The 20,859-nt window shown below is 40.2% G+C and overlaps 1 protein-coding gene across 8 annotated transcripts in view; it reads left to right on the top strand.

Moving 5' to 3' along the window:
• Nucleotides 1-887: 887 nt before the first annotated feature.
• Nucleotides 888-20,859, top strand: part of DOCK3 (dedicator of cytokinesis 3) — a 267,277-nt gene continuing 247,305 nt past the window's right edge. For all 8 annotated transcript variants that reach the window (XR_006337624.1, XM_043886679.1, XM_043886678.1 and 5 more), the window contains exon 1: nt 888-1,294. Coding sequence is in view for 7 of the 8 variants with exons in the window: in XM_043886679.1 (XP_043742614.1) it covers nt 910-1,294 (385 nt within the window). In the remaining variant the exon portion in view is untranslated. The remainder of the gene's footprint in view (nt 1,295-20,859) is intronic.

The following is a 20,859-nucleotide window of genomic DNA, read 5'->3' as shown; positions in this document are numbered from 1 at the left end:
GAGGGGTAACACCAGGGTTTTGACTTGGTGGTGCTGGTGACAGAGATGTACAGATCTTCTGTCATTAGGGCCAGGAACACTGTGCGATCCAGATGCAGGTGGAAAGGAGAAATCCTGCAGTTGCCAAAACCTCCCTGGTCTTTGATGAGCCACTGATCTGGGGTCACGAGGTGATATCTGCAGACCTAAGAGTGAATGGATTCTTAGGGAGGAGAGAAAGGAGGAAAGTATCGGGACCAAACCGGAAACTCAGGATGGCCTGTAAGACAGAGACCAAGGAGCAGCAGAGGCGGTGCCCAGTGCAGGAACAACCACCCCCTGTCCCCCACCCCCACGCCCCCAACGAGCAAGTGCTTCCTTACTAGGAAGGGTGCAGTTATTGTTCTGACCCCAAACATCTACCACACAGGCCAACTCAGGGTAACAAGAACCAAGGAGGCGCCAGCGGCTTCGGCCTAGGAGGAGTTCCAGAGTCCAAAGAGCGAGGGGCCTGAGTGTGCCTGACTTCGTTCACGCTGGCACGGCGACCCCGCCCTGCGGGACCAGGGGTCTTTCTAGGGATGGGGTCGTGACAGGGCTGTGGATGACGGCTGAATGGGTCTTAAAGCGGTATCATTCCCTCTTCCCTGCTCTCTCCTCTCCGACTGGCGATCTCTGGGTGCCTGGCAGGGGGAATTGGACACCGAAGCCTGTGGGGGCCCGAGGGCATCCCACCTGTCCAGCCCCGCCTCCTCCGGAGCTTGGGGCCACCCAGGGCCTCGGGCCTGCCTAAGAGCCAGTCCTGACCCCCGCCGGGCCGTCCAATCGCCTCTCGCGGATTTCCCTCCGCTGGCGCGCGGCGGCGCCGGCGCGTGGGGGCTCGCGCGCGGGCTCGGGCGGCGCGAGCCCCCGCGCGCCGGGGAGCGGCGCATGCGCGGGCATCCTGCGAGCCCGCTGAGGCGAGCCGAACCGCGGCGGCGCCGGGAGCCGAGCAGCGAAGCTGTGAGGGACGAAGCGGCGGCGCGAGAGCGGCGGGGACGGACAGGTGGCGAGTCCTCACCCGCGCCGACCGGGACTGCCGGGCCGCCCGCGGAGCCTCACGGTCCGGACGTGGCGGCGGCGGCATCCCGGACGGCCTGTGAGGGATGCGCCGCCCACTGCCCCGCGCCGCCTGACCTCCCCCGCCTCGGCTCGCGGTGCGCCACAGCCGGGCCCGCAGCCGTCCCCGCCGCGCTGTCGCCCGGCCGCCGCGCCCACGGGGCCGCGCCCGGCCCGGCCATGTGGACCCCCACAGAGGAAGAGAAATACGGCGTAGGTAGGTGAGGCTCGGGCCTGGCCGCGGCGTGGGTTCGGGGGGACGCGCCCGTGCTCTCGGCCTCGTGCGGGCCCCGCCTCGACTCGCGCCCGCGCGCCCCCCGCCACGGCCCGCCGGCTGCGCGGCCTCGGCGCGAGGTGTGCGCGGGGTGGGGGCGGTGCGGGCGCGAGGCGCGGGGGTGGGAGCGGGTCTCTAGGCGCGCGGAGGGCGGCAGGGGGCGCTGGCAGCGCGGCCTCGGCAGGTGCGGCCGGCGGGAGGGGCGGGCAGGGCCCCGGCGGCCGCCCGAGGCTTCTGGTGCGGGGCACAGGGCAGTTTTACCCAAGAAGCTAATTTCTGGGAATCTGTTTTCTCTGCTCTCGAACCTCAGTTTTAATGAGTTTCTGCCCCTGAGTTGATGAGCCGGATGACTGTTTATTTTTGGACTGAACCTTACGGGAAGAAAAAAGGGATAAAATACGTTGACATCATTTTCTCTATTCAGAATTTTGCAGACATTTGACTGGAAATGTTTGATCCGTTTTAGTTTGTTTTGCCTTCAATATTAGAAAGAGTAATTACGTTACAATAGGAAGTGTTCTTGCACATGCCCCAGTGTTTAGTGTATATTATGGTCATGGTTTTGTTAGGAAACAGATGAATCCGTTTTTAGATGAGACCGTTATTCCTCTTAAAATTCCCTTTTTAAAAAATCTGTTACAAGTGTTAAACTCCAGAAGCTAAATAATTCTTACAGTGTTGAATTATTTTGAAAAGAATGTTCGATAATTTAAGGGCTTGAACATTAGTTTTACTTTTACAGTGTTAGTGTTTCGTGGTGATTATGCAAGAGAGTTGAGCCACATTGCATTATTGTAAGTCACCTGTCATCTTATTCAGTTAGATAGAAAAATGAGTGTACAGGTTTTCCCCCCTGAAGTTTTAATGGAGAATTTTAGATAGTGAAATCTGTCTGAACATAGACTTTTGTTTTCCATATTTTCTGCAGCTCAATGAAGGTTTAGTTCACAGTTCACTACAAAGTAACTTTTTAAACTGTCAGTGGTAACAAACATCTTAGGGATCCCATCAGGCAAATTATGTAGAAATTGAATTATTTAAATTTAAGGACCTGCAGAGAGATCTGTGCTGGTAGAAAATCTTGTTTTGAAAGGTAACTTTCTGAAGTTTTTAATTTGTTATGCTCTAAGGGCACGATGGGACTTCCCTGGTGTCTCAGTGGTAAAGAATCTGCCTGCCAGTGTAGGAGACATGGGTTTGACCCCTGGGTCAGGAAGATTCCCTGGAGAAGGAAATGGCAACTGACACCGCTATTCTTGCTTGGGAAATCCCATGGACAGAGGAGCCTGGTGGGCTACAGTTCATGGGGTTGCAAGAGTCAGACCCAGCTTAGTGACTAAATGACAAGTGCACGTTGATACAGGCTAGGATGGAAGTGATCAAAGGAGCCCTAGTGCTAGAGTCTATTGAGATGGGACTGGGAAATGATGTGAAAGCTAGGATTCACCTCTGGGAATGTTTTGTCCTTTCTCTCGGAGCATTCCCTAAATACTAAATATATTCTGTGACATGAAGAGTTGGTGGTGTATCTTTCCCATAATTTGCTCTCAGACCTGCTTAATTAGAAAAACAAATAATTGATGTGAAAGTGATCAACTGTCCACTGGCAGCTAAGTAGTAATTTCTGGGTAGGAACCTCTGAGTAGCGGAGTTGGCAGATTTCTGAGTCCTGTCTTCTCTTTACTGGTGTTGTGGGCAAATTATTTAACATCATTCTTAATGTGTAAGTTGGGGATAATATTTACCTACAGGGTTGTGAAAATCAAATGAGAGCCTACCAAGTGCTTAATAAATGTTAATTTCTTCTTTTCCCTTTAGTACAGTACTTAGAGTAATAACTGCACCTGGCATATCCTCAGGTGTGTTGGCTCTGAGACGGAGACAGTGCAAGGTCATCAAGATAGGCATATGTGAATCTCAAAGCACTATGATTTGGTGTGTGATTTACTCAGGAAGATGGGAGGAAATTTCTGCATTTCTGGGACTGTGGGTTTAGCTTTAGAAAAGTTTTTCCCTGTGGAGGGGTACAGCATTGGGCACAGGATATGACTTAAATGCTTGTTATATGAGAGAGACAGTTATTCGGAAGAGATTAGCAGTTGTAATTTCGTGTAGTTTATTTGTCCTTTCTGCCAAAGAAACTTCCTTCCTATTTCTCTCACAGCTTTCTTTTACTATCCCTTCCTCAGCTGTGGTCTGAAAGTTCCTGTGTGAATTGTTCAAAACCCAGAATACATTTTTTTTCATAGGCATATTTGGGTTACACTTCTTGGCCTTTTCATAAAAGCCAGTTCAGTCTATGAAGTAGCCTAAACATTATACTTATAGTTAGAAAAACAGTCAGTTAAAATTGGAGTGTTAGCTGCATTGGTTAATTGCTAGCCTGAAAATCTGTTATCATTAATTCCTATGAGAAAACGTTTTGCATTTCAACTTTGATTTTTACGAGCAGATTGGAGCACACATTTCTATTCTCTGCTTGCTCATCCACAATTCTTATAGCAAGGAGGGAGAACTTAGACATTCTTCCCACCAATTTGGATAAGTTGCTTAGATATTGGTGAGGGAAGGAGTCCCCTGTTGGAGCAGTGCCAAGGAGTCTCTCCCACTGCAGCTGTTCATCTGTATTTGACATCAATAAGGTTTTTGAGATCCTGTAGCAATACCTTAATGCCTTTAAAATCTTTTATGATATACAAATTCTGTACAGGTTGTAACATTTTCAAATCATTTGATTCATTCGCTAGGGACTAAGTGATGTCTGAACTTCTCTTTTCCATTGTAATGTTCTGTGATTGAGTTTAGAGGGAGGGGCGGATACTACCCTTTTTTTTCCCCCCAGGATAGTTAAAGATGTCTATCAGTTTTCACAAGAAATAGCCAGACAAAAACGATCATTACAGTTACAAGCCATAATAGAAACATGATTAACCTGACAATATAAAATAATTACATGCAGTTTGGGGGGTTAAGTAGAGTCATGTGGCAAGTGGAAGTGCATACATGCATATGTTTTCATCTGCCCAGTCTTTTGGTTGGTGCATTTACAGTTAAGGTAATTATCCATATGTATGATCCTATTACCATTTTCTTAATTGTTTTGAGTTTATTTTGTGTAGGTCTTCTCCTTCTCTTGTGTTTCCTACCTAGAGAAGTTTCTTTATCCTTTGTTGTGAAGGTGATTTGGTGGTGGTGAATTCCCATAACTTTTGCTTGTCTGGGAAGCTTTTGGTTTCTCCATCAGATCTGAATGAGAGTCTTGTTGGGTAGAGTATTCTTGGCTGTAGTTTCTTCCCTTTCATCACTTTAAGTATATTGTGCCTTTCCCTTCTGGCTTGTAGAAGAAACTACCCTTTTTTGAAGATCAGTGATGGGCCGGTCAGTGTGCTGGGGGTGACAGTCCTAAGGTTGTTTTCATTATACAGATGATGAAGTTGGATCTCAGAGAATGTCAGTCCTTTTTGTCCTTCAGCAATTGAATATTCCTGTTAATTTTCTTCTCATCAGTGGGTAATGTTTTGTCATATACTTGACTCTTTTACTGCCATTCTCTAGTATTACAAGGAACTGTTCTTTACTGAACCCTTATAACCTGTGTTCTAACTCCTTAGGTCTTTCTCCCTTTTAGAGATTCTCTGCTTTCCAGTTCTGTTGCCATAAATAACTTGGAAAGCCTTGCATCTTTTCATTCTTAATTTTACCTTTTCAGGAAGCTTCCTATTCTAAAGTGCATTAGGTGAGAAAAAATCCAACCATTTTTGTGAAATACCTGTCTTTTCCCATCTTGATTGCACCCAAACTACCAAATATAGAAACCAAAGAGCAAGCAAATATTTTTCTCACCCTTTAACAGCAGCAGCAGCAGTGAACACCACCAATAGATGAAATAAGAGTTTGTAATTAAACTCCTAGAATAGAATAGCAGGTTTGAGTATATGTGTTTTAGTTTGGCCACTGAGAAGTGGTAGCTGCATCATAAGTCATCTTTTTTATTCTACTGCATGAGGTAAATTTTGTAATAATTTAGAGTGATTACTGCTTATTCTTTTTTAATCGTCACTTAGCAGTCTATGAAAAAAATTTCCTCATTACTGACCAGAATACCACTATTTTAGTTTTGTGATGTCATATTTATTTCTTTTCTTATTTAAAAACAATGCATATTTTCTGCCTTATTTTTACCTGATTTCTTTCTGTTTGATTTCCCCCAGATAGAAGAAAAAAAAATAAACTTAAAGCCCTAAATCTTTAAAAGAAATTTAACTTCTAATGAGCCTGTGGTGCAGAGGCATGCGAAGGTAGGCAGGGACTAGGTCTATGAAACCAGATCTAAAAGAATCAGTGTTCCCAGAATTTGACTAAATCTGTTGGTAAATGAACTGCAACTCAGTGAAACAGTGTGAGGGCATTGGGCTCTTTAGTTACTTGCCTCATAAGGGAGTCCTATCCTTTGAAGCCTCTGAAAGGGCCCCATACCTCTCAGAGGTAAAGACATCCACCAGAAGTAGAGAAGACATCATATACCCGGGACTTAATTTTGTTCTGAAAAGTAGGGATGTGCTTGATGTTTTATGGTCAGGGGTTTAGTGTTTACAGGGAAACTTCCATGTCATAATCCTGCCTGAGCCTGACACCATAATATCACCTGTCCCCACTTTTTTTAAACAGATGATAAAGAAACTTTAACAGAAAGAAATTAAGTGACCAAAGATACTTAAGCCAGTGAAGTGCCGATTTGAGATTTATACCTAGGACTTTGGGATTCTGATCCACAGCTGCTTTTGTTATACCATGTTACCTCTGAAAAGAATTTGTCAGCAGTGTGTGTGTCTGGCTCAAAAGATAAAGGCTTCCAGACTTAAATTGGATAGTTATATTTAAGAAAATTTATTTATATACTAGGCATTTTTATGAGACTGCATAGTATTGATTGTTCTGCTCCTGAATATAATGATTTGCATTGCCGATGGGAACAGACTGAAGGCATGACAATTCAGAAGGCAGGTTTTTAACAGCCCTGAGGAGTATATTGGGTACTATTACCCTCTTTTTTTAAAAAAAATTTTTTTTATATTGGAGCACAGTTAATTAACAATGTTGTGTTAGTTTCAGGTGTACAACAAAGTGATTCAGTTATACACACTTTTTCAAATTCTTTCCCCCATTAGATTGTTACAGAATATTAAGCACAGTTCCCTATGCTCTAAGTAGGTCCTTGTTGGATTATCCATTTTAAGAATAGCAGTGTGTTTAAAAGTATATGTCAGTCTCAAACTTCCCAACTATCCCTCCCCATCACCTCCCCCCGCCAACCGTAAGTTCCTTCTCTAAGTCTGTGAGTCTGTTTCTGTTTTGTAAATAAGTTCATTTGTATCATTTAAAAAAATTCTCCATATAAATGATATCATGATATTTTCCTTTCTCTGTCTGTCTTCACTCAGAATGAGTCTCTAGGTCCATGCATATTGCTGTGGATGGAATTGTTTTATTCTTTTTAATGGCTGGGTAATATTCCATTGTATATATGTATCACATCTTCTTTATCCATTCTTCTGTCAGTGAACATTTAAGTTGTTTCCATGTCTTGGCTATTGTAAGCAGTGCTGCAGTGAATGTTGGGATGCGTTTATCTTTTCAGACCATATTTTTCTCTGGGTATATGCCCAGGAGTAACTACTGTCCTCTTTTTAAAGGCATTTTTAGTAGGGAAGAAAATCGTTGATTTCCGCAAACATTTATTGAATGCCTCCTTAAATCAAGATGGCTTTGTTTTGATCTGCCATTCTGTAAAGTAAGCAGGAAATAATCAGCAGGAAATTATCAACATTTTAACAGAAAAGTCAATATGGAACAATATTTTATAGACTATACAAATGTTACGGCCAATTTTATCATGCAGTGTTATGAGAGAATGTGCTTTAGAAATAAAAAGCTTAATTGTAAATGACACATTTTCTGTCATTTTTAGACACATTCTGAAGCATGATGTCTCAAAAGAATGGTCATTGAAGTTGAAAGTACTTTATATTCATACCATATTTTGCACTGGTGCTGAATTTCAATTTTTAATGGTTTGTATTATGAATCTTTTTTGAATTATTGCATCTTTATTCTTGATGAGAAGAATGATCTGAGTTTATTCCCAGTGTGTAAGCATTATTGGATATGCTATATTAGGACTTTAATTGCAATGTTATACTTTTACCATAATGAACAAATCTGTTTATTATGATTATGCTCTAAAGGCTCTTACATACCCCCTCTTGACAGATTTTGTATAGAAAAGCAAGATTTTTTTTTCACATAAAGGTTCTGGGAACTTTAAAATTTTTTACAGAAGTACATTGCCAAATTATTTTAGCTGTGGCCCAAGTACGTGAGTTGACTTGCTATATCACACATTAGGACACTCTAGTAAAAATAATGACTATGTTGGGAACTGTCGTTCAGAAACTTTCTGTTTTTCCACTTATCTATGATGGGAATAAAATCCCAACCTCCTGCTTCCATCTGTTTCTCCCTCTCTTTTCAGAACTCATTCATGAGCTGTTGTCAGTTGATGAATGAGAACAAAAATTGATGGAAGAATTACTGCATGATAAATGAAGGACTTTATAGTACAGACTTGGTATCATACTTTGACTTTTCTTCAAATACATCTAGTGACAGTGCCCTCACCAGTTTTTGAGATGGCCAATTTTATTGTTAGCTGTGATGAGAAAATTCTTCCTTGTTGAATAGACTCCTTGTAATTTCTTATAAGTTTGTGTTCTGTGTCTACATATAAACAACTTCCATCATAGCCCTTCAGTTATTCATAAAATTTTAGAATTGTGAGGCATCTTAAATCTGATCTGGTTTGAGGCTCCAGGAATAATAAATAAGACCAATGGAAGAGCTAAGTGTTTACTCTGTGCCTAGCACTTGCATGTTATGGCTCAAATTTGCTTTTTCAGCTGCATTTGCTGACTTGCTTGTACTTTACACTTTAGCCAAACTGAACTTTCCCCAAGTTCTTCTGTCTGGACTTAATTACACCATTGCTGCCATGTGCCAGTACGAGTTGTGCCACCTAGTAAACCCTTCTTGTTAATTGCTGCTTCATGTCTTTGTTCATATGATTCTTTCTACATGCGGTACCTGCTCCCAACCCCATCTTTGTCTCAGATTCTTTCCTATCTGTAAAGGCTTCTATCATATATTACTGTCTTTGTACATCTTTTTCTAGACCCTTGACCATACCCCTGTCTTTCTACAACCAGATAGATTTTATTCTTTTAAGTTCTGTGATACTTCATATCTTGTAGTGATATATTTAATTTATCCTCTTCCATTAGATTAATGTCCTTCTAACTTTTGACTATGATCTACAATAAACACATTTAAAATATTACCTCTTATGTGTATATGTTTACACTATACACACACATGAAAAAATTAGAAGTTTCATGATATAGTACTTTGTAGAGTGTACTCTGGAGTTTCTGTTCATTTCTATTTCCATTAAAAAACATGGATGGCAACTCAGTTGATATTGTGACCCATGTTTAAAAACTCTGCTTTAGGTTGTAAACTCTTAAAAGTAGGGATTGTGCTGGACTTCCCTGGCAGTCCATTGGTTAAGACTCTGTGCTTCCAGTGCATTTCATGGGGCACGGGTTTGATCCCTGGTCGGGACTCTTAAGAGCTAAAACAGTTTGAATAGAATCAGAACTTCAACTCTGGTTCTTTTGATTCCACATATTGTGATCTCTAATTAAATACAAATTTCCCCCCATGTTTAGTTGATTTAAAGATCTGTAAAATGAAAATACAAGTACTGTATTTACTGAAAAAATTCACATATAAATGGACCTGCACAGTTTAAACCCATGTGTTACAGGGTCAACTGTATCTTTGTGTTCTTGACAGACATTACTCAGTACCAGGCATGCAGAAGGTTTCATATACGTATTTGTAGGATTGAATTGGATGTTTTTTGTTAATGTGGTATAAAACCTGATATTTGGAGACTTTTCATCTGCCATTTCACACTAATTACTCTCATTGGTTTCATAACAGCTAAGTTCTAGATTTTATTTCATATGAATTGAAGTCAAGCTAGATCTCTTGCATCCTGAACGTGTGTTATTGATAATAGACATGAATGTAAAACTTTAGTTTCATTTTAAAAAGATTTTACATTTATTTTCATTACATTTCATTGAGGGAGAGCATATTTGGCTCATCTCATTGGCCCTAAGTTGAAGAGTAGGCTCCCTGTATTTGGCTTATTAGTACAACTTGTCAAGTCTTTTTTTGTAGCTTGAGTTTGTCATCCCACCTGTTGTTATCTTTTCCTTGAATTTTTTTACTTACACAATTGATAAACCTGTTTTCTGACTTTTTCCAAGTGAGCTGATAAAAATGTTGAACAGAATAGGGGAAAAAAATTTATGTGTCCAGTTTATAAAGGAGTAGATTTTGCTTTGTTGTGTTTTGAATGCAGATTATTTGGGTGACTTGTCGAACATTTCTTGGCAGTGCCAGCTGTGCCTGTGCCGCCTGTGAACCTGATAGTGTTTGGGGTTAGGTGGTTTCCTGGCCAGACTGTGGCTTATGGCCTAGGAGGGAGGATGCTGCTAAGAAGTGTGTGTGGCCTTTCTTTTAAGTGTGGGAAATGACAGAGATACATTAGCATTAAAAAGATCCTAAGCCTGTTTTCATCTTCATGAACAGGAGGAAGGGAGGCACCAAGCCCTTCTTGTTTGTTTCTGTTGTTCTTTCCACATCCCAACACTTTAGATACGCTGGACAGCTCACCCTTTTCCAGACAAACCTAAAACTTTCCTACCTCTGTCACTTTGCTCAGTTCTTATAATATGACAAGAATGCAGCGACTACCTTTCTCTGCCTGAGGAATGCCCCCTTAAAAAGCTGAAATGTCACCTCTTCTTTGATGCCTTCCCCAGCTCTGCCCAGTAATAAGCACTACTTCTTGCTCCTGCAGCAGTTGGTACCAACCTCTAGTTATGGCACGTATCCCTTTAGATCATGCTTAATTGCATCTCTTTGCCTCGAGGGATTGAGCTTCTCAAGGACAAGGAATTTTGTCTTCATGTTTTGTAACCCCAGGACCTAGCACATAGTGAGGGATCAATAAATGCTTAATTAGGAATCCAGCTTAGTGAAGAGTTTTATTTTGCTTTGTTGATCCTGATAGTATTTTAAAAGGCTGTAAGTCTAATAATATTTACTTATTAGAAATTTGTGACATCATGAATACAATTTTTTTTTTCTCAGCTCTTCTCCTTCTTGAACCTGTTAGGAAGGTTTACTGCCTGTGGCTGAGTTTAGATGACTGATTTTTGGGTGGAAGCCTGTAGGATTCCAGTGTGAATCCATCTCACCTAGAGTTTCACAGTTATCCCGGCAGTGATTCAGAAAACTTGTAGCAGATAATTGGGATGCAGTTTGGACTAATGCCAACAATATGTCTTTCATCTGACACCTCTGAGGAAGCTGTGTTTTAGATGAGTGACTTTTCCATAGAACTCAAGGTTAAACCTTTAAAAATACCAAGAAAAGATTTCTGTTGGAGTTTAATATAAAAAATAATATGTTCTGTTCTTTCCTGTATTGTGAATTCAATATGTTGAATACATTTGAGCTTTTTCTGTATAATATTTCCACTCTCACTACATAAGATACATGTTTATTATAGACATGTTAGTAAATACAGAAAAATACACAAAAAAGAAAATAAGGATGATATCTTACTTTTAAGATATGCTATTATTTTCAGACATAACCCCTCAAAACATGCTGGCATATCTTTCCAGTCTTTTTTTCTGATGCAAGCATTTAAAATAAATTTAGGGCTGTACTGTTTATATTATCATAGAAGTCTTTTATTTTTTAAAACACAAGTAATTTGTATTTTGGGCGGGCTGCATGGCATGTGGAATCTTAGTTCCACAACCAGGGATCGAACCTGTGCCTGCTGCAGTGGAAGCGCGGAGTTTTAACCAGTGGACCACCAGGAAGTTCCGACAGTCTTTTATTTAAAATCTGTTCTACTACAAACCTTCTCTTATATCTGGAATGCCACTGTTTTGATGACTGCTGTTCCATCAGGCACTGTGTTAGGTACTGTGATTTGTCTAATCTCCTACTTCTGAGCGGTTGGTTGTTAGAAATTAACTATCACCAGAACAGTAAGAGCACTTGCTTCTCTGCACCCTCAGCAGTATAGAGCATCATTTTCTCCACAGATTTGCATCTTCAGAAATTTCAAAGTTGATACAGGCTTGGTGGAATAAATTCTGAAGCATTACAAAACTAGTCTTCTGTAACTACCATTTCAACTTCTTGGGCATCAATTGTTTAACTGGACTTTCTGACTATTGGATGTTGTTAATGCAAACAAGGCATTATAACAGTAATGGAGTGATGCTTGTTTGCTTTCTTACTGAAATCCCAAGGAAAATCATTAATTCCAGTCAGTGGTTCGCTCGTTTGTTTATTACGTTTCTCATCTGGCTGTGATGCTCTCTAGGAATTTGGGGGTGGTGGTGTTGGTGGTGGGAATATGGGTTTCCCAGGTGGTGCTGGTGGTAAAGAATGCACCTGCCAGTGCAGGAGATGCAAGGGCGTGGTTTTGGTCCCTGGGTCAGGAAGATCCCCTGGAGTAGGAAATGGCAACCCACTCCAGTATTCTTGCCTGGAAAATTCCATGGACAGAGGAGCCTGGCAGGCTACAGTCCATGGGGTCGCAAAGAGTTGGACACGACTGAGCATGCACAGAGAGGAACAGACAAGGGTGGATTGGGAATATGTGAGACTCCGTCAGCTTGGTGTCAGCGACTTGAAATGATAGTTTTGTTTTGATATTCTTTCTAACTCTCTTCATTTCTGTTCTCTGTAGCTACTTCGAGTATTATTCTTTATCTTTTCCTATTTGCCAGCCTCTCTGCCCTTTACTTCTTTCCCTAGTCATGCATTTTCAAGCTAAACCTGAATTGAACTTGTGCATGGGAAACTGGGTAATCAACTCTGTGAAAGACAGAAGTGGCTCCTTTGCTTTCCTTTGGAGTGAGATTTAGTGCCTTTATGAAAACCTTAGGGCTGCTAAAAGATCTAACTCCTGGCCAAGGCTGCGCTCCGTGGGAACAGCTGACTTTGGACCAGAGGCAGTGAGCTGGGCGTGGTAGAGTCGCGTGCAGGTTTGGTCTATGCGGGGGCAGTCTCCCCTCTGGACAGCTGCATGTAGGTAAGACATCTGGTCCTGTGACAGCCGTCTTGTCATCATGAGGAGAACCAGGAGGCAGGAGGGGTTGTTTACTGTTGTTGTTTTTATTGGCGTATAGCTGCTCTGCACTGCTGTGCCGGTTTCTGTTGTACAGCGAGGTGGATCAGCCGTGTGTATGCCCGGATCCCCTCTGCTGTGAATTTCCTTCCCCTTTAGGCCGTCACAGAGCCCCGAGTAGACTTCCCTGGGTGTGTAGTACACTCTCATTAGCTGTTTTATACATAGGAGTGTACGTAAGACAGTTCCAGTCTCCCAGTTACCCATTCTTTATTGACAGACTCTTGGGTTGTTTCTGTCTTTTACTATTGTGAATGATGCTGTAATGAGCATTTGCCATCCAAGTACCTGTTTGACTACCTGTTTTTAGATCCTTTGGAAGTACTTAGTATTTGGTAATTCTGTGTTTAGTTATTTCGAGGAACCACCCATACTGTTTTCTGTATTGCCTGTACCATTTTTACTTTCCCATCAGCAATGCACAAGGATTCCAGTCTCTTTACATCCTTGCTAATACTTGTTATTTTTTTTTTTTAAAAAAAAGCTTTTTATAAATGGATATCCAAATGGGTGTAAAGTGGTATTTCACTGTGGTTTCGATTTGCATTTTCCCTAGTAATTAGTGAAGTTGAGCATCTTTTCATGTGTTTATTGGCCATTTGTGTATTGTTTTTGGAGGAATGTCTACTCAGTACTTTGCCCATTTAAAAAATTTTATTTTTAGCTGTGCTGGTTCTTTGTTGCTGTGCATGAACTTTCTCTAACTGTGGCAGGCGGGGGCTCCTGATCACAGTGGCTTCTCGTTGTGGAGCACAGACTCCCAGTGCTCAGGCTTCAGTAGTTGTGGCACATGGGCTTAGTTGTCCAATGGCAAGTGGGATTTCCCCAGACTAGGGATCAAACTTGTGTCCCTTGCATTGGCACATGAATTCTTAACCACTGGGCCATCAAGGAAGCCCCTAGAGTGGTTCTTAAATATACTTTAACTTCGGGATGTTTCTTCTGGATGGTCCCCAATTTTCACTTCATAGAGAGTATGTAGTTTAAAATAAACTCCAACATTGAGAGAAAGGAACTCATGCAATTCTTGTAGACTGGTGAAAGCCTTTCAAACATATTTAAATGAAGATATAAGTTGATAGAAATTATTAAACAATTTGGCTCTGAAAATAGGGTTTGAAATTATTTTCAGTTGTGATTAGAAGGTGGAGGATAAAGATGATACTGAGATTACATGTTACAGAGATTGGCAAGATGGTATCAACTATAGTTTGTTGCAGGAACTACAAAAGGGAAAAGAAAGTTAAACTTTGTTTCTTGACAGGAGTGGCAGAGGAGGTTTTCTGAGGTAATGAAAAACAGGTAGTAACATGAAATTCAAAATACAAGTCTAACTGGAAAGTGCAGATACTTCAAATGGATTATTTTATTGATTTAGTAGACATTTATAGAAGATCTGGTATGTACTAGCCTCTGGGGACACAAAGAGTCGGACACGACTGAGCGACTGAACTGAACTGAACTGAGGCTCTGGGGAACAATGAAGGAAGACTATACAGATCTACCTACTTTCAAGACCTTTAATCTAGATGATTGTGAAAATTAGATTAGGGAAGTTTTATGAAGTTAGTAGTTAAAACAATGCAAGTAGACAAAGAATTTTTAGCTAAGAATTATATATTTATGGAACTTTAGATCTAGAAGGGACTGTAATGTAACACAGTGTTCTTATTTTTCAGATGGCAGAGGTCAGAGGCATATGGTAACTTACTCAAAGTTATACAGTTTGGCTATTTGGGTCTTGAATTCAGATACTGATTCCCTAAAAAGGCTTAAAAAAAAACAACAACTGTATCATTGAATCTTGTGTAAAACCACCAGAAGATAGGAATTAGTCTAGAAATATTTATTGAATACCTGCACTGTGGAAAATTTAATGGAGTAAACAAACACACTCTAGTTCTTGAGGAATCTTTTTTAAAAAATTGACCTATAGTTGATTTATAATGTGTTAACTGCTGCTATACAGCAAAGTGATTCAGTTATATATATATTATTACTATATATTATATATAAAATTATATATATATTCTTTTAAAAAGTATATCTTTCCATTATGGTTTATCATAAGATACTGAATCCAGTTCCCTGTGCCGTATAGCAGGACCTTGCCGTCTGTCCATTCTGCGTATGAAAGTTTACATCCGCTGACTCTAGCCTCCCACTTCATCCCGTCCCTAACCCTCTCCCCCTTGGCAACCCCCAGTTTGTTCTCTATGTCCATAATTCTGTTTGTTTCATAGATAGGCTCATTTGTGTCCTATTTTAGATTCCACATATAAGTGATATCACATGGTATTTGTCTTTCTCTTTTGGACTTTGTTTAGTATGGTAGTTTCTAGGTTCATCCGTGTAGCTGCAAATGGCATTCTTTTATTCTTTTTATGGCTGAGTAATATTCCGTTGTGTATATGTACCATGTCTTCTTTATCCACTCATCTGTCGATGGACATTTAGATTGTTTCCATATCTTGGCTGTTATGAATAGCGCTGCTGAGAACATAGGGGTGCATGTATCTTTTTACATTATGGTTTTGTCTGGGCCTATGCCCAGAAGTGAGATTGCTGGATCATACGGTAATTCTATTTTTAGTTTTCTGAGAAACTGCGGGGATTCTTTCAATTATAATTATTAGAAATCCATCTCAAACTGAAGCAGAAAGGAGAATTTACTGGGTCATATAACTAAAAAAGGCGTGAGTGGATCTGACCTCAGGAGACTGGGATCAGGGCCTCAACATGTCAGGATATCTCTGTTTCCATTTTACATTTTGGCAGATGCTTATGTCTTGAATTATTTTCTGCAGTCATTAACTTCAAAAAATTTACTGTTTTCACTTTGGGGACCATAGCTCCTGGCACCTCTGGGGTTACATCTTTACAATTCATGATGGAATAGGGAAGAGTTAGTTCCTGTTGGAAAGATTCAGGGAGTGAATGGCGTGGCCCGGTCTATTTTACATGCCTACTTGGAGGTGGTGGAGAGGGTCTGACTGATAGCCCCACTGAAATCACATCGAGTGGGACAGTTTCTGTAAAGCCTGAGAGTTAGGAATGCTGGGCATACCGAACAGTGAAGTGATAGGGCTACTTGATGCACATATACACGAAGCTACAATTAGGGTCAGTCGTGTGATAGAAGTAGAATGTGCCAGAGGACTTCAAGGCCTGGAGGATTCATTTCCAAGAGTGCAAAAACAGTCTTGATGTGTGGATAGGATTTTTGTCAGTGAAGAGAAAGCAGGAGAGAGGATCCAGGCAGTAGGAAGCAGTGAGGTATGAAAGGGCGACTTGTGCAAGGTTATGTACTAGAGACTCGTTTTGGAGAACAGTGACTAGACCAAGTCTTATTCATTGGGAGGAGACTGAGAGGGCAGGTTTGGCTTAGAGTGTCAAGGGCCTTGGGTGTAAGGAGGAATATGGGTTTTATTCTGTGGGCAGTAGGGAGCCAATGAAACATTTTGATCAAGGGAAAAAGCAATTTTAGGAATGGAAATGGAGGAGCATAAGAGTGATTTTAGATTCAGGAGAAAGAGATAAAAGAATAGTAGAATTTATTTTCACAGGAACTAGTCACTATTGTTCCTCACATGGAAAATCTGTAAGGATTGTGAACAAATCACTTAACTACCTTCTGTTTTCCTTTTCAGTAAAATAAATGCAATGTACTAATCTTTACTAACTCTAGATTAGAGTTTATGTATAGTTTCAATAAGAAAATATTGTGTTATAGTAGGCATTATTGCTTTATAAATGACTTACTAACTTTGCTACATATGAGAGTATTTTTCTCTGTGGTATTTGGAGATTGTAAGTTGGAAATAGATTATTGATTGAGGAAATGATCTTTACATTTTTATTAGCTCATAAAGTAAATGGAACTAATACCTTGGGTTGCATTTTCTTTTGAATTCTTTAATTAGGTAAATGAGAGAAACAGGTTCTAAAACTGAAGTATGGTGCTACATGTTAATGTTTTTTTCTTCTAATCATATACATATGTATATATATATATATTTTTTTAATTACTAAGAATTCTCAAAACTGCCTGTGTAACTGAGGTTTTTGACACCTGAGCTCTAAATCAGTGCTGGAGCTGCAGTGTGTGCACTGCTTGTGCTCCTGAGTCGCAAATTCTTGGAGAGAAAGCTGTAACTCCCCTGTCTGTGCATGCGTGCATGCTCAGTAGCTCGGTCATATCCGACTCTGGGACCCTATGGACTGTAACCCGCCAGGCACCTCTGTCCATGGGATTCTCCAGGCCAGAATACTGGAGTGGGTTGCCATGCCCTCCTTCAGGGGATCTTCCCTACCCAGGAATCAAACTCGTGTCTCCTGCATTGTAGGTGGATTCTTTACCACCGAGACACTGGGGGAGCCTGCCTCTGTTTGTGTCTCTCCTAATAACTCACTGTCTCTTTGACCAGGATGGGAGACTGACTCCTTGCTGTCCTCTTCCATCTGTCCTTCATCCCTCTACTCTTAGCTTCCCCATTTGTCACTCTGCAAGCTACCTTTTTAAAATCTTTATTCTTCTCCTGTCTCACCAGACATTACCTGCTCTCTTCCCCACCTCATGACTGAATCTTGTTTGGGACTCAGTTGAGATATCTAGCTTATCTCTTATATTAAAGCATGTTCACCCCCTTAAAATTTTCTCTTTGCCTATAGTGTTTTTGAAGCATGTTTTAAAAAGATGGTCTCTAACTTGAAGTGCTCTTAGCTAGAAATACAGAAAGATCACCCAATAGTTCTTAATTTGTAAGTAGCTGGTTTTCATTTAAAAGTGGAGACTCACTGCTTAATTTGCTTTACATGGCAGCTACTTTATAGGCTGTGTATGTTAATCTTTAAAAATTACTTGTTGATAATTTTGATGAGATAAAATGGAATAGTCTCTTTAAATTTCTAGCTCAAAGAATTTTGTTTGTAGAATAAATTTTAGTGTGTTGTTAAAAATTTAAAAATAAAAGGGAAGACTCAGAATTCTGTTCTGATGGCTAGTGTTTGTACTAAAAGATTTAGCAATGATGATTTCTTTTATTTCAAGTAGAAGAAAATTAATTTAAGTGTTGATTTTATGATATTTTTGCATTACTAGAATTATACTGAAAAGAGTACAACTTTAAAGACATTGTAGAATGCCTTTATGTAGATGCAGTGTGCTTATACATGGTATACACAAATACAGTGTACTTAATTTTTAAAAATTCATACAGCTTTAAAAAAACTATAGAAAGTAGTACTCTTAAGGCCTCTTAAATCATTTTCCCCATGTGAATCCCCTCTTCTCTCCTCATCCACCCCAGGTAATTGTTATAAATGTTTTGATATTTCACACTCTTTCTGTGTACATTCAGTTCAGTTCAGTTGCTCAGTTGTGTCCGACTCTTTGCCACCCCATGGACTGCAGCATGCTAGGCTTCCCTGTCCATCACCGACTCCCAGAGTTTACTGAAACTCATGTCCAACGCGTCGGTGATGCCATCCAACCATCTCATCCTCTGTCGTCCCCTTCTCCTCCTGCCTTCAGTCTTTCCCAGCATCAAGGTCTTTTCCAATGAGTCGGTCCTTCACATCAGGTGGCCAAAGTATTGGAGTTTCAGCTTCAGCATCAGTCCTTCCAGTGAATATTCAGGACTGATTTTTCTTTAGGATGGACTGGTTGGATCTCCTTGCAGTCTAAGTGACTCTCAAGAGTCTTCTCCAACACCACAGTTCAAAAGCATCAATTCTTTGGCTCTCAGCTTTCTTTATAGTCCAACTTTCACATCCATACATGACTACTGGAAAAAGCATCGCTTTGACTAGATGGACCTTTGATGGCAAAGTAATGTCTCTGCTTTTTAATATGTTGTCTGTCTAGGTCGGTCATAGCTTTTCTTCCAAGGAGCAAGTGTCTTTTAATTTCATGGCTGCAGTCACCATCTGCAGTGATTTTAGAGCCCCCCAAAATAAAGTCTGTCACTGTTTCCATTGTTTCTCCATCTATTTGCCGTGAAGTGGTGGGACCAGATGCCATAATCTTAGTTTTCTGAATGTTGAGTGAAAAAGCCAACTTCTTCTCTCTCCTCTTTCACTTTCATCAAGAGGCTCTTTAGTTCTTCTTCGCTTTCTGCCATAAGGGTGGTGTCATCTGTGTATCTGAGGTTATTGATGTTTCTCCTGGCAGTCTTGATTCCAGCTTGTGCTTCATCCAGCTTGGCATTTCACATGATGTACTCTGCATATAAGTTAAATAAGCAGGGTGACAATATATGTATACAATATACAAATACATGTATGTACTTTAAAAAATAAATAGCGGAATAATAATTTCAAACACTTACATAGTACTTTGCTTTGTACCAGGTACTATTCTAAGTACTTAACATATATTAATTATGTTGTTATTGCTTAGTCACTAAGTATGTCTGACTCCTTTGTGGCCCCATGGACTACAGTCTGCCAGGCTCCTTTGTCCATGGTGTTCTCCAGGCAGGAGTACTGGAGTGGGCTGCCATTACCTCCTCCTGGCTGCCATTTTCTCCTCCAGATTCCTCTGACCCAGGAATCAAACCCGTGTCTCCTGTGTCTGCTGCATTGGCTGGTGGATTCTTTACCGCTGAGCCGCTTGGGAGGCCCCATTCTGTGTGATACTACACAGCAAACTACACAGAAGCCCCACCGCTGTAGAGCATGCACGCACGGGACAGTGTGCACCAGATGGAACTGACTTACATAGTTGGACATGAAAACGCATGTTTGCAGCTTTGAAGGTTCACAACTTGAATGTTCATATATAGGGAATTTAATATATTTTCCATTGGTTCATATAATCCTTATCCAGTACTATTCACTATTTTGATTACTGTACTTTTGTAGTAAGTTTTGAAGTTTGAAAGTGAGAGTTGTCTAACTTTGTTCATTGTTAAGATTGTTTTGGATATTTGGGTCTCTTGAAATTCCATATGAATTTTAGGATGTGTTTTTCTATTTCTTGGGGATTTTGATGGAGATTCCATTGAATCTGTGGACTACCTTGGGTAGTAGTGTCATCTTAATATCAATTCTACCAATCCATGAACATGGGGTGTCTTTATACTTAATTAGATCTTTAATTTCTCTTAGCAGTGTTTAGTAGTTTTCAGTACCTCTTTGATTAAATTTATCCTTAAGTGTCTTATTATTTTTGGTACTACTGTATATGGAGTTGATACAGCTGAAGGCTGTTTTATTGAGTTCTCCATCTCTTTTTGTTTTCTTACAGTGTTTTGTTAAAGAAACTGCATTTTTTTTGTCCCATGATCTGAATCTTGCTAATCATATTTCTGTGAATTCATTTAATATGCTCCTTATTCACAGTATTTCCTTTAAGTTGACTGTTCTATAAGCATCACCATATTCAGGTTTAAGTTTTATTTTATGATTTCTTCATGTGGCACTTTGTTTAGTAGTTATATAATTTCTTGTTTCCTCTTTTCATGATGTTAGAGCTACCAGTGATCATTTTCTATACCCATTCATTTATTGGGAGTCACCAAATGGAGATATTCTACCTTTGCCATCACTTCTTTATTTGTTGTCTAGAGTATTTTTTATAGAGAAACTTCTCATCAACTATGTGGATATACTGAATGAAGTCTAGTTTGTGTTAGAAAAGCATGTTTTCTGTTTTTTTTCTGTTCTGTTTTTCCCCTGTTTTGTGAATTTTTGTAGTAGTAAATTGATTCCCTAGCAACCCTTGAAAAGTGACCAATAAGCTTTTTGGGGAATCATCAGTCTTATTAACTTATGAATGTAAATATATTGATATACTATCCTTTTAGTGAGTAGTGGAACTCTCCTGGTGCTGAAAGTTCTTTTAACCTAACCATAGTAGTTTAGCTATTAATCATAACTTCCTTGGTTTTTAGTATGATAAGGTATTCCATGCTTACGTTAAGCATTTTCTGTCCTAAACTTGGCTTTTCCCCAAGGAGCCCTGGTTCCTTTTAGTGGGAATAGTATATTTAGAAATCATAATTTTAGTGCTAGAGATTTGTCATTGTTTGTAGGCCTCACCCAGAACTGTGCATTACTACATTGTCTTTACTTCATAAATCTTACATCTGCATTTTCTGTACCTTAAAAGCAAATTCCTAAATAATTACTTACTTGCTTTATTCTCCAGTACTCACAT

Source organism: Cervus elaphus, chromosome 24 (genome assembly GCF_910594005.1).
Source record: "Cervus elaphus chromosome 24, mCerEla1.1, whole genome shotgun sequence".
In the NCBI taxonomy this organism is placed as follows: Eukaryota; Metazoa; Chordata; class Mammalia; order Artiodactyla; family Cervidae; genus Cervus; species Cervus elaphus.
The sequence above is the reverse complement of the archived record's forward strand: the minus strand, read 5'-3'. Positions and strand labels throughout refer to the sequence as shown.